The 12570-nt window shown below is 34.9% G+C and overlaps 4 protein-coding genes across 4 annotated transcripts; all 4 read right to left on the bottom strand.

Moving 5' to 3' along the window:
- Nucleotides 1-170: 170 nt before the first annotated feature.
- On the bottom strand, nt 171-1929 carry LOC109588807 (myosin-11-like; the record flags this gene model as incomplete). The annotated part of the gene is made up of 6 exons (XM_020004922.1): nt 1838-1929; nt 1507-1782; nt 1164-1289; nt 691-1005; nt 517-570; nt 171-368 (listed from the first exon to the last, which is right to left on the bottom strand). Coding segments are annotated over exons 1-6 (1017 nt in total), but the record flags the coding sequence as incomplete, so codon positions are not given.
- A 5-nt stretch (nt 1930-1934) lies between these two features.
- LOC105315078 (protein Hook homolog 2-like) lies at nt 1935-3805 on the bottom strand. Its single transcript, XM_020004924.1, has 8 exons — nt 3739-3805; nt 3321-3692; nt 3148-3273; nt 2831-3073; nt 2647-2721; nt 2491-2562; nt 2150-2439; nt 1935-2104 (listed from the first exon to the last, which is right to left on the bottom strand). Exons 1-7 carry the CDS (start codon nt 3781-3783, stop codon nt 2173-2175), a joined length of 1200 nt encoding a protein of 399 aa, XP_019860483.1. The 5' UTR covers nt 3784-3805; the 3' UTR covers nt 1935-2104; nt 2150-2172.
- Nucleotides 3806-4519: 714 nt separating this feature from the next.
- LOC105315077 (ELKS/Rab6-interacting/CAST family member 1-like) lies at nt 4520-6513 on the bottom strand. Its single transcript, XM_020004923.1, has 8 exons — nt 6462-6513; nt 5984-6400; nt 5811-5936; nt 5476-5727; nt 5288-5392; nt 5108-5230; nt 4782-5063; nt 4520-4729 (listed from the first exon to the last, which is right to left on the bottom strand). Exons 1-8 carry the CDS (start codon nt 6489-6491, stop codon nt 4529-4531), a joined length of 1536 nt encoding a protein of 511 aa, XP_019860482.1. The 5' UTR covers nt 6492-6513; the 3' UTR covers nt 4520-4528.
- Nucleotides 6514-6546: 33 nt separating this feature from the next.
- LOC105315076 (trichohyalin-like) lies at nt 6547-12564 on the bottom strand. The gene is made up of 13 exons (XM_020004921.1): nt 12510-12564; nt 12123-12221; nt 11241-12017; nt 10819-11079; nt 10715-10771; nt 10209-10334; nt 9946-10071; nt 9593-9808; nt 9315-9479; nt 9057-9209; nt 8152-8205; nt 7917-8099; nt 6547-7657 (listed from the first exon to the last, which is right to left on the bottom strand). Exons 2-13 carry the CDS (start codon nt 12213-12215, stop codon nt 6626-6628), a joined length of 3243 nt encoding a protein of 1080 aa, XP_019860480.1. The 5' UTR covers nt 12216-12221; nt 12510-12564; the 3' UTR covers nt 6547-6625.
- Nucleotides 12565-12570: the final 6 nt, after the last annotated feature.

The following is a 12570-nucleotide window of genomic DNA, read 5'->3' as shown; positions in this document are numbered from 1 at the left end:
CTTCTGATTGCTCCTTAAAGCACTGGAAACTGCTGAAATCATGATAAGGGGGCTAGATAACTTTGTTAAGAGGCTTGGTAGTGATGCAAGAGTCCAGGAGTTCAGTAATTTTTTCTGAGCCCAGCCCTGAGGGGGGTGCTCAAGCCCCCTCAGCCCCCCCCCCTAAATACGCCTCTGGCTACTACTAATATAAGTTTACTAACTTTGTTAGCTTCAAGCATTTTACGATTAAGCTCATCATATTTAAGTTGAAGTCCATCACATTTAAGTTGTAGTTCCTTACACTTTTCCCTCTCTTCTTCTAACTCTGACTGAAGTTTTTGCGTTGAATGCTTCTCTTCATGAAGCTCTTGAGTGAGCTTTGATGCCTACATGTAGCAAACACCCTTTGTAACAATCAAGCTTGTACTTGTACAATTTCTGGAATTATAGGACAAATGCTATCAGTATTGTTATTGTAATTTGTGGCTTAGATAGCATAAAATAATGATACCAGTCACATGAGTATGAACTAACCTGAGTTTGTAGCTGATCTTTTACACTTGCAAGAGATTGCATGTGCTCTGCCTCCTATATAGTGCATACAACATGATGTAACAGTATAGCAATGCTTTTAGTTACAATACATTTATTATCATTTTGTGGTATAAAGATAATGGCATTATATCACTCACATGAGTATCAACTAACCTGAGTTTGTAGTTGCCCCTTTAGTTTGTCACATTCTCTACTGTAAGCATTAACTTGAGTTATGAGGATTTGCTTTTCTTCATCTTCTGACTCATCTGCTTCTGATCCTTTACTTATTTTCCTAAGTTTCCTAGCTAATTTATTTCTTTCACTTGCTATCCTGTCTCTGTCCTCTGTTAATCTATTGTTTTCATCAGTAAGTCTATTTCTTTCCTCGAACAATTTTTTCTTATCGTCTTTCAATCTTTTCTTATCCCCGGTCAATCTTTTCTCTTCCTCTGTCAATTTTTTCTTATCCTCTGTCAATCTTGATACCTACATGTATAAATAAATAAAGGTAAAACTATCATTATTTCCCATAACAAAAGGTTAAGAATAACTTAGGATCTAATTCTTAATATTTGATCTCATATAGCAACAAGGGAAAAGGTCAAAGTGAATGATGTATTTATGCATCATGTGACATACCATACCTCAATGGTAAGATTAGAGATCTGCTCTGTCAGCTCAATTATTTTATATTTAGCTTCAAATAGTTCCGATGTTAACTCTGATTTCTCTCTTGTTATTTTAATAATTTCCTCTTCCATTAATTCTTTCTACAAGAGAAAACATCAAGACAATAACATACCATGTAGTGGAAATTTTCATGACCCAAAATTTTCACGAATTCATCCAAAAATCTATATCATGTATCATGGCTGTGATTTTCTACTTTTCGGCCATGTTGTGGATTCCATTTTCAGACATTTTTTAAAATGTAAAATCCACAAAATTTAGGTCACAAAAAATTCCCACTATACAGTATATTCTAACCGTCTCTGTTAACTCTTCAATTTTACGCTGCTTGGAGTTCATTAGTTTGCTTGATTCTAAACATTCCAGTGTTGTCTTCCTCAGTTGAATATCTTGCTGATCAATTGTTTCTCTTAATCGTTCAATTTCTCTATCTTTCTCCATCAGTTGAGTACCTTTTGCCTCTATAAGGCTCTTCATTTTTTTATTCTCTTCTAACTTTTCCTTAAACTTCTCAAAATCCTTCATAAGTGATTTTGTACTACCATTTGAAGGAGGCTCAGCCAAAACCCAATCCTACAGAAATAGGAATATTATAGTTTACTTACGTCCCAAACACATTATGAGTTACCTGCAGCTCGATCTCTTCATCTTGCTCTACAGATGCACACTCTGCCATATCAATCACTTGGTGTACCTGTACCACGCCCAAAAGGGTGGGGCTAGAGTAGATCTGGCTGTAAACATTTTAATGCTTTTATTTATACAAAATAATTATCATGTCCTTCCCCTGCAGAATTCATGTCAGTTTTCTTATTTCACCCACAAGATCATATGGTTTAATACCATCAGAGAAAAATTTTTGTGTTGTTGGAGCACAAAGATCTTCTTGAAGTTACTACACAAATAAAATTAATAATTTTTTACTTATGGAATTTAATACCTTATATATCAGCATTAGTGCTATCAAAGAGCACTTGTACTATCAGAGAGATGTTCATTTCTAGCTCTCCTAAATTCATCCACTTCACGTAATATTTGATCAATATTTTCTTCATCTCTTTCTGGTACCGGTATGAGATTTATACTTGGCTCTAGCCTGGGAACTTTCTTATGGGCCCGTTGTCGCTGTAGCTCTCCATACAATGATTCAATAATATTGCAATGTTCAACATTATCAGCCTGACGTTTCTCTTTTTCATTTCTACGTTTCTTGCGCAGGCGGTCTGTTTCCTATAATTGTCAAAATTAATATCAAAGAAAATTTTTAAAATCATTATTTACCTCATTATATTCTTCTTTACTCACTTTCAACTGTCTTTCAAGTTCATCAATACGTTCAGTGAGTCCTGTGACCTAAAATTGATACAATTAAGATAAGCATTACCACACAAAAATACAGCAAACAACATTGCCAAAACCAAGACATTATCAGTTTACCTCTTCGCGATGTTGCTTATGAGCAGTTTGTAGTTGATCCTTTACACTAGCAAGAGATTGCCTGTGCTCTGTCACCTAGTGCATACAACATGATGTAACAGTATAGCAATGCTTTTAGTTACAATACATTTATTATCATTTTGTGGTATAGATAATGATACCAGTCACATGAGTATCAACTAACCTGAGTTTGTAGTTGTCCCTTTAGTTTGTCACATTCTCTACTGTAAGCATTAACTTGAGTTATGAGGATTTGCTTTTCTTCATCTACTACTTCTGACCCGTTACTTCTTTTCTTAAGTTTTCTAGATAATTTATTTCTTTCACTTGCTATCCTGTCTCTGTCCTCTGTTAATCTATTGTTTTCATCAGTTAGTCTATTTCTTTCCTCAGACAATTTTTCTATTTTTTCCTTTAATCTTGATATCTACATGTATAAATGAATCAGCCATTGCTCATTGCACCAGAGGCAAAGGTCAAAGTAAATGATGTATGACATACCTCAGTCTGAAGATCAGAAACCTGTAGTGTCAGATCATTTATCTTATATTTAGCATCATTTAGTTCTAATGCCAAATCTGATTTGTCTTTCATCAACTCAACAAATCTTTCTTCTATTGATGCTTTCTATAAAGGAGTACCAACGCTAACAATTATCACGAATCTATTCTAACCGTCTCCATTAACTCTTCAATTTTACACTGCTTTAAGTTTGTTAGTTTGCTTGATTCCAAACATTCCACTGTCGTCTTCTTCAATTGAATATCTTGCTGATCAATTGTTTCTCTTAATTGCTTAATTTCTCTGTCTCTCTCCATCACTTCTTCACATTTTCCCTTCAATTGAATATCTTTTCTTTCCAGTTCTCTCTCCTTTCCCTCTAGTCTTGTACTTAGTTCATTCGCTCTAGCTTCTTTTGATTTCATAAGACTCTTCAACTCACCATTTTCTTCTCGTAAGTCCTTAAAAGTCTTCTCAAAATCTCTCATCTGTTTCATAAAAGACTTTGAATTATCACTAGAAGGCCCATTCAAAACTTCAAAACCCTATGTAACAAACAGGTAATTTATATTTTATTCCCCCAGTAGTTACTTCGAAAGTAGAAGCAGCTGAAGAACCATCTTTACACTCTGCCATGATGAACTGTCGACGCGACACCTCAGTCAGCTCCACCCCCAACAAGCGCGGGGGGCTCGTAAAATCAAAATCATGACGTAATTCATGCATGCAATAACAACTACTAATATGAGATTTACCAATAAAAACAATTATAAAAATCATAGGGGTAGGAACAGGGGGGCAGGAGGGGCTTAAGCCCCCCAACTTTCATTGAAGGGGGGGCTTAGCCCCCCCAACTTTAAGTGATATACATGTATTACTATTATCAACACTATAGACTTTAGTTTAGGTAATCCTTATATGTGTGCATATTGTGTGATGATTCGTTTCATAAAACAATTAATACACTAGCTTAACTTCTAAGAACATGCATTCTCATTATTTTTTTTCAGAAATACACAAGGCTCTACTTCTTTATTTAACAACTCTGCTAACATCAGCTTCAGCTGAGCATAGATTTTTGACGTTATGGAGATTAAAAAACTACTTGCACTCCACAATGTCACAAGAGCATCTATATTATAATCATGTAGTTATTTTGCATACACACAAAGAATTTACACATGATTTACACATCGAGGACATTGCAAAGAAATTTGTTACATTTAATGAGCATAGACGCCAGTATTTTGGACAATATTAATTTCAGTACATGCTATGTATTAATGATCAATTGTTAAATCATGCTCCTATGATTGTAAATAAATAATACCTTAGCCCCCCCAACTTTTAGTTTGTTCCTACACCTATGATAAAAATAGTGTTATTTCATTGTGCAGAATTCATTAATATGTCGTCTTTGTTTTTGTTCCTGTCCCACACGAAATTTCCGGCCACATTTAGGACAGACCAAGCTGGGATCATATGGTCTTTCATCATCAGAGGAAACTACTTCTTGCGCTGTCGGATCACAAGATCTTTCTCGAGTTGTACCATCAGTTGCTACAGCAGCACTACTACTAGCCTACATGATTAAAGTTAATAATATTAAATCTTGATGCAATAAGATAGAATACCTTATAAGCACTAGTAGTACTATCAGAGTACCTATGTTTATTTCTAGCTAAGAGATTTTTCCTGGATTCATCCAAATCACGTAATAATTGATCAATGCTGCAGCAATTTTCATCTGTTGTACTCTCTGGTATGAGATTTAAACTTGGCTCTAGTCTGGGAATTATCTTATCGGCCCGTTGTAGCTCTTTAAGCAATTGATCAATAATATCGCAGTGCTTAACATTTGCTTCATGATGTCTCTCTTTTTCTGCTCTGTGCTTCTTGTGCAGGTGTTCTCTTTTCTATAATTGTCAAAATGACAAGAATATTTTAAAGCATTGATCACCTCCTTCTCTTTGTCATATTTTCTACTCCATTCTAAAACTTTGTCCTTCTCTGTACTCAGTTCTTTGTTGCACCCATCCAACTGTCTTGTAAGTTCCTCAATATCTTTAGTGAGTCTTGTGATCTGAAATTGTTGGCACACAAATCTGATAGTGAAAATTGAGAGAGTATAGCATTTTACCTTTTCATTGTGTTGTTCATGAGCAAGTAGTTGATCCCTTAGTTCTGATTCAAGTCTTAGGCAATTCTTCTTTTCGATTGCCAGTGATCTGTTGTATTCTGAACACTAGTAACATTATTTTAGTTACAATACAGTTATCATTTTGTGGTATAGAGATAATGATACCAGTCACATGAGTATCAACTAACCTGAGTTTGTAGTTGCCCCTTTAGTTTGTCACATTCTCTACTGTAAGCATTAACTTGAGTTATGAGGATTTGCTTTTCTTCATCTTCTGACTCTACTGCTTCTGACCCATTACTTATTTTCTTAAGTTTCTTAGCTAATTTATTTCTTTGACTTGCTATCCTGTCTCTGTCCTCTGTTAATCTATTATTTTCATCAGTTAGTCTATTTCTTTTCTCAGACAATCTTTTCTTATCCTCTGTTAATCTTGATGCCTATAAAAACCATTATTTATAGCAGCACAGAAAAAGGTCAAAACATAGATAATTTAGAAGACAAAGTTAATGTATTCACATACCTCAATGATACAATCAGAAACCTGTAGTGTCAGATCATTTATCTTATATTTAGCATCATTCAGTTCAAATGCTAAATCTGATTTTTCTTTCATCAACTCAACAAATCTTTCTTCTATTGATGCTTTCTATAAAGGAGTATCAACACTAACGATTATCACAAATCTATTCTAACCGTCTCCATTAACTCTTCAATTTTACGCTGCTTTAAGTTCCTTTCTCTGCTTGATTCCAAACATTCCAGAGTTGTCTTCCTCAGTTGAATATCTTGCTGATCAATTGTTTCTCTTAATCGTTCAATTTCTCTATCTTTCTCCATCAGTTGAGTATCTTTTGTTTCCATAAGACTCTTCAATTTTTTATTCTCTTCTAACTTTTCTCTAAATTGAATATCCTTTTTTTCCAGTTCTCTCTCCTTTCCCTCTAGTCTTGTACTTCGTTCATTCAGTTGAGTTGCTTTTAAGTTTGCAAGTTTCTTCAAATCATTATTTTCTTCTAACGTTTCCCTAAACAGGCGAAACTTTTTCTGAATTGCTTGCGCCTGCTCTACAAACAATTGCATAGAATGTTCGTTCAGAGGGTCATATTCCTGCTATTATATACGAATTCAATAGAAAAGAAGGTCAATTGCAAAACATGTTCTATTATTATACCTCTGAGGATCCTTCCAAATGCAAAGCCATATTAAACCACGCCCTGTAAAGCCCATATGGGCTCGTTACATGATTTTTATAAAAATTAATAATAATAATTAATAAACTCTAATACTAAATGTTAACAAAACTTGTAGATTAGACAGTCACAGTCACAATTATATCTATCTTATTCCTGTGCAGAATTCATTTATATGTCTCCTCAATTTCTGGATCTCCCCCACACGATATTGTTTTCCGCACTTTGGGCAAACTAGATTCGGGTCGTAAGGTAACGAACTATCACCATCATCAAACAGAACCTCAGCTGTAGTAGGGCCTCTGCTTCCCTTACGTACATCTTCAGCCATTTGCTGTATCTCTTCATCAATATTATCAATCAGTTTATTCTCTTCAATGTCAGAGTCTGAGTCATCATCAGTCTTCCGTTGCTGCTTTCCTTTCTTTTTGGGTTTTTCTTCTCGTTCCTGGGTTGCTACTGATTCTTGGTGCTTGCGTTTGTGTATATTTTGACTTGAAGCTAATGGCGAACGAGGTGGATGGTGAGCATCTTGTCTTCTAAATTCATCCAAATCTTTAAGTAGTCTATCAGCTTCTTGTCGTGCCTTTTCCCATTCAGCTTCTTCTGCTGCTTCCCTCTCTCTCTGCCTCCTTATGTTCTCATCGTATCTTCTTCTCATATCCTCCTCATGCCTTCGTGCTTCCTCCTCCTGTCCCTTTCTCATTTCTTCATGTTGCCTCCATCTTCTTTCTTCTTCATGTTGCCTCCGTCTTCTTTCTTCTTCCTGTCTCTTCTGATTGGCGGCTATTCTTTGTCTCTCAGTCTCATTACTGTGTGACCTGGGTCTGTAATTGTTAGCAGCTCCTCCTGGTTGATCTAGAATATTACTGTCTGAAGCATTGTGTTGAAGACGTCTTGGTCCATCCCTCCTCCTATCTCTCTCTTGATAGTGATGTCCTCCTTCTCTTCCTCCATCAGCACTAACAATAGGAATATTGTGAACATTAGAGATGTGAATATTGGGTGATTGAGGGTGCTGCTGGTATGATGGAGTGTGTGGTGACATAATACTATCAAGAGATTGAGGTCCTTCGTTGCTCTGCTCAATGTCATGATGACGATTGTACGGATAATGATCACGTTTTGGCTCATGGCTAACGTCTTTTCCAACACTTTTAAGTCTTGTAGGCAAGACCTACCATAAATGAAGTTAATTACTAGCAGCCAGTATACATTGTCTGTATCTACAACTACAAGTGCATTAAGGTACAATAGTATTCAATGAATGTTTCTGTAATTGGCTCAAGTGGGATACATGAACATGTTGATACCCTTATGCTATTGGCTTCATATTTTTGAATTATACACGTACATGCATTTTACAGCATTGTTTAAACTGAGAATGACCTACACTGTACAATGTACATGTACATACACAATACATTATCACTTACTGTATTAGCATCTTTCATTCTAGCAGATTCTTCTTTTGCTTTAACCAATTCTTTCCTTGTACTATTAAGCTGTTGCTGTAGACTAGTAACAGCAGTCTGTTCCTTATTGTATGCTGTTAATAATTCTTCTTTATTAGCAGATACATTGGCTAACTGTTGTCTCATCCTAGCCAGCTCCCCATCCTACAGTAAGTATATTAAATACACACACTCACATTATACAGAGTATTTGTACCAGTTGTTGCTTGGACTGTATTTCATTAGCAAGTCTCTCATTTAACTCACTGACCTATAATAATACATGTATAAGTACATGATACAGACAGGATAATAATGAAATTATATGAAATGTTAATTGCAAACTGTGGCTCCTTGCTGTACATGGTATTTTGTCAAAAATTGCTCTGACAAAATTCTCATTGTTTTATTTTTTTCTGATGCATATACATGTACATGTCTTATCAAGTTTAAACTGACTACAATCAAAATTGAATTTCTTTAAGTTGCTCCAAAATCTGGCCAAAGTCCCTGTACTATAGTACAGAGATTTTGGCCAAATTTTTCCAAAAAATGGCAAGGAAAGAATTTTGCGTTTTTATAATTTTTCCTGATGCATATACATGTCCTTATATTGTGTAGCAAGTTTGAGCAAATTCCGATCAAGTTTGGATTTTTTATGAATTTTTAAATTTGCTCAAAAATTGGGCCAAAGTCCCTGTACTATAGTACAGGGATTTCGGCCAAATTTCGCCAAAAATGACAAAGAAAGAATTTTGCATTTTTATGATTTTTCCTGATGCATATACATGTACTTATATTGTGTAGCAAGTTTGAGTGGATTCCGATCAAGTTTGGATTTTTTATGAACTTTTAAAGTTGCTCAAAAATCGGGCCAAAGTCCTTATACTATAGTACAGGGATTTCGGCCAAATTTTGTCAGAGTTGACTAGGAAAATTTTTTGATTTTTATAATTTTTTCTAATACATATACATGTTTTTATGCTATGCTTCAAGTTTGAGTTGAATCCAATCAAAATTGAATTTTTTATGAATTTTTAAAGTTGCATTTGGTCAAAATTACAGTCATTCTAAATAATGGTAATAATGTACAAGTACATATACAAGTATATGTACACATACCTCATTCTTTTGTTTCTCTTGACTCTGAGTTACTAATCTCTTTTGTCTGTCCACCTCCCGACTGTAAGCATTGACTTGAGCAGTCAATACTTGAATTTCATCTTCCATTTCCTTTACTCTGTCCGCCTCTCCTTGTTCCAATTCTTTGCTTTTCTATTTTAAAATTAGAAGAAAAAAATTTTAAGCACAAGTTACATTACACTCAATATAGTTTAGTGTTAATAATAAAATTTATCTTATACAGTATATTATAGGTACATTTCTCAGCTTTTTCAACTCTTTCCTTGCTTCAGCTAGTTCAGTCTCTTTATCTGCTAGACGTGCTGTCAATTCCATCACTTTCACTTCTAACTCTGCTACTTTGGAGTGAGCATTTTCACGATCCTTTCTCTCAGAATCAAAATCTTGCTTATAAATATCAATCTAAAATAAAAGAGACTTATAAATGATGCAATTGTACGGTATATGTAACTATAATTAAGTGCTACAAATAAAGTGCAAGTTCTTAACAATACATAACAGTGCACAATTAGTACCTCTGCATTTTTAACTCCCAGCTGCTCTTCTAATTGAGCTATGGTGCTCTTTTGAGCATTGAGTTGCCTGAGTTGTTGAGACACAGTTTGTGCCCTTTCATCTTGAACTTTCTTGAGCTCAGCTTCAAATCCAGTCCTTTGCTCTTCCATTGAGTACAACAAACGTCTTGTCTCAGCTTCTTTTTGTTTGAGTTCATTCTTCATTTTATCATTATCCTACATGAGAATTACCATCAAATCAGAACAACACAAAACACAGCATTACAGTGGATGAATATTAAATCCAAGTACATGCATATATATACATGTATATGCATGTGTAACTTAGTAGCTAATTTAAGCTAAAGTCTTACATCTTGAACTTTCTTAAGCTCAGCCTCCTTCTCTTCTAATCCAGTTCTTTGCTCTTCTTCTGAGTGCTTCAAGCGTCTTGTCTCAGCTTCTTTTTGTTCGAGCTCATTCTTCATTTTATCATTATCCTACATGAGAATTACCATCAAATCAGAACAACACAAAACACAGCATTACAGTGGATGAATATTAAATCCAAGTACATGCATATATATACATGTATATGCATGTGTAACTTAGTAGCTAATTTAAGCTAAAGTCTTACATCTTGAACCTTCTTGAGCTCAGCCTCCTTCTCTTCTAATCCAGTCCTTTGCTCTTCTTCTGAGTGCTTCAAGCGTCTTGTCTCAGCTTTTCTTTGTTTCAGCTCATTCTTCATTTCTTCATTATCCTACATGAGAATCACCATCAAGTCAGATCAGCACAAAACACAGCATCATATTAAATCCAAGTACATGCATATACTGTATATACATTTGTAGCTGAGCTGAAGTCTTACAATTCTCTTTGCTATTGGTCTTTCATAAGGTTTTTGGTTTCTATATTGACTCCGTGTCATGCGACGTTCTGCCATTTTAAAAGTTTAAATTATAAGCTCAGCCCTTGAAGCCAACTTATACAAACAACACACCATCTTAGTTTTGATAATACCATCTCAAACTAGGGCTTCAATATTGTATCAATTTTTTTAGGAAATGGCAAAATACATATTACTGATCAGAATTGCCTCAAAAAATTCCCTATAAAACAAGCAGCTGTATATAGTCTTACTTTCTGACGAGCAATTAATTCATTCTCAAGCTGCTTTACTTCATTATTCCATTGCTCCTAAAATAAAGAAATAATTGAAAACTTGTATTAGACATAGCACATACCTTCAATCTAGCTATTTCCTGCTTGTGTTTTCTTTCAAGATTAGCTCTGTCATCAGTTAATGCTTTGACTTGAGCTCTCTCCCTCTCCAATTCTTGTTTGTGAAGCTTCTCTTTATCTTTTGCCTTGATCCTCTCCTCCTGGAGTCCTTCCTTCATGGTAGCTATTCTTTCTTGAAGGCTAGTCACGTGATCTTTCTCTATACCCAGTTCTCTCTCAAGCTCAGCCTCTCGTTTAGTGCCACCAATATCAGGAACTTCACTCTGCATAAAAAATAAATACATATAATAATAATAAGCTAAAGATACATGTACATGTATGTAATATATATTACAAGTATGTATTAAAGACTATGAATAGTAGCAAACATGTACACATACATGTACATATTATTATTATTATTATTATAAGTATATCTACTAACTTGTCGGAGTGTTTCAGCTTTTGTCAGTCTCTCCACTTCATTTTTCAGTTCTTTCTTTCTGAATTTGTACTTCTCTTTCTGTTCCTTCAGTTTCATCTCGTGCTCTGTTTTTAAGTCTTCCAGCTCCTTCTGTAATCTTTCCTTCTCTTCCCTCTCTTCCTCTTTTTCTTTCATTAATTGTTCCTGCCATGCTTCTTTCTCTTTTCTCTCTTTAGCAGTTTCTGCTTGTGCTAGGAGAATGTCTTCCTCTTTTTGTGCTAGTTTAATTCTCAAATCATCAACTGTTGCTTTCTGAAGTTGAAGTTGGTCTATTTTGTCGGCCTCCATGTCATTCAGTTCCTTCTGAAGCTCTTCCTTCTTTCTCTTTTCACATTTAACTGCTTCTATTGCCTTGGCTATCTCTATCTCTTTCTCTTTACGAAATTCAATTACTTCAACACTTTCCATCATTTCTTTCTCTTCTAACTTCTTAGCCAGCTGGTCCCTTTCTCTCTCCACATTCTCCTTCTCCTTCACTAGTTCTTCTTTTATTGATTTTTTTTCCGACTTCAGACGTTGTTTGAGTCCAAGAATTGTCTCTTCATATTCCTTAATCAGACGTTCCTTGTCCTCAACCTCTCTCTTGTATTTATCCCTATCAAATTCTGTTCTAATCAATAATTTCTCATTATTATCAGCAGTAGCAGCATTAGGATGACTATAAGCAGCAGGATCGTGTGTATCAGGTGGCACCTGAGCTTGAAATTCCAGAGGTGCAGGATCAATTTTTTCTGGAAGCTGAAAAAATAATCAGATGAAACATTTTTTAGCATAAACTAATGTTGTTCAGACACTAATTATAAAAATAACAAAATCAGAATATTTTTATTTAAAAAAACTAACTCTTTTTGCGGCATCCTGACCATTGTTTATACATTCGTCCCCTTCCCCAGCTTCTACATCACTTTCCTCTTGTCTAGAAGAAGAACAACCCATCGAGTCCTGAAAATTACAGCAAATATATAATAAAATGGAAGTCAATGACATCAACAATAAATTGAGTAAAAGTATCGATAATAGAGTCATACACTTTCAAAATCAAAACCTCAAAGCATGTATAGTTACGTGCACAGTCTAATGAGTCGGTATAGGATCAAGAGTGATAGGATTAACTGTAAGATTTACGAGTTTCATTCAAAAGGATTCTTAAATAACACTTCCTCAAACAAAGAAGTAGGATGCTACTCACAAAACGGTACACTTCACAACAAATACGAGCAGTTTCTTTACTTGAGTCCTTGATTTCAGTAGAAATGTGTCAATATGGATGAAATGTCTTGTGAGTCTCACT

The sequence above is a fragment of the Amphimedon queenslandica genome, unplaced genomic scaffold (assembly GCF_000090795.2).
Source record: "Amphimedon queenslandica unplaced genomic scaffold, v1.1 AMPQUscaffold_11843_Cont13818, whole genome shotgun sequence".
Lineage (NCBI taxonomy): Eukaryota > Metazoa > Porifera > Demospongiae > Haplosclerida > Niphatidae > Amphimedon > Amphimedon queenslandica.
Note: the sequence above shows the minus strand (reverse complement) of the source record. Positions and strands in the feature narration are given on the sequence as shown.

Bases quoted from the DNA above. Each gene is read 5' to 3' on its own strand.
- LOC105315077 (XM_020004923.1), bottom strand. From the start codon at position 6,491: ATGGCTTTGCATTTGGAAGGATCCTCAGAG. The intron at 5,393-5,475 runs GTTAGTTGATAC...TAATGTTACTAG, and splicing joins AGGGGCAACTACAAACTCAG to TGTTCAGAATACAACAGATC. The intron at 4,730-4,781 runs GTATTCTATCTT...TTAATCATGTAG, and splicing joins GTACTACTAGTGCTTATAAG to GCTAGTAGTAGTGCTGCTGT.
- LOC105315078 (XM_020004924.1), bottom strand. From the start codon at position 3,783: ATGGCAGAGTGTAAAGATGGTTCTTCAGCTGCTTCTACTTTCGAA. The intron at 3,274-3,320 runs GTTAGAATAGAT...ACTCCTTTATAG, and splicing joins TTGAAGAGTTAATGGAGACG to AAAGCATCAATAGAAGAAAG. The intron at 3,074-3,147 runs GTATGTCATACA...TTATACATGTAG, and splicing joins TTTCTGATCTTCAGACTGAG to ATATCAAGATTAAAGGAAAA.
- LOC105315076 (XM_020004921.1), bottom strand. From the start codon at position 12,215: ATGGGTTGTTCTTCTTCTAGACAAGAGGAAAGTGATGTAGAAGCTGGG. The intron at 10,335-10,714 runs GTAAGACTATAT...ATTCTCATGTAG, and splicing joins AATTAATTGCTCGTCAGAAA to GATAATGAAGAAATGAAGAA. The intron at 9,210-9,314 runs GTACCTATAATA...ATTTTAAAATAG, and splicing joins AGTTGAAAAAGCTGAGAAAT to AAAAGCAAAGAATTGGAACA.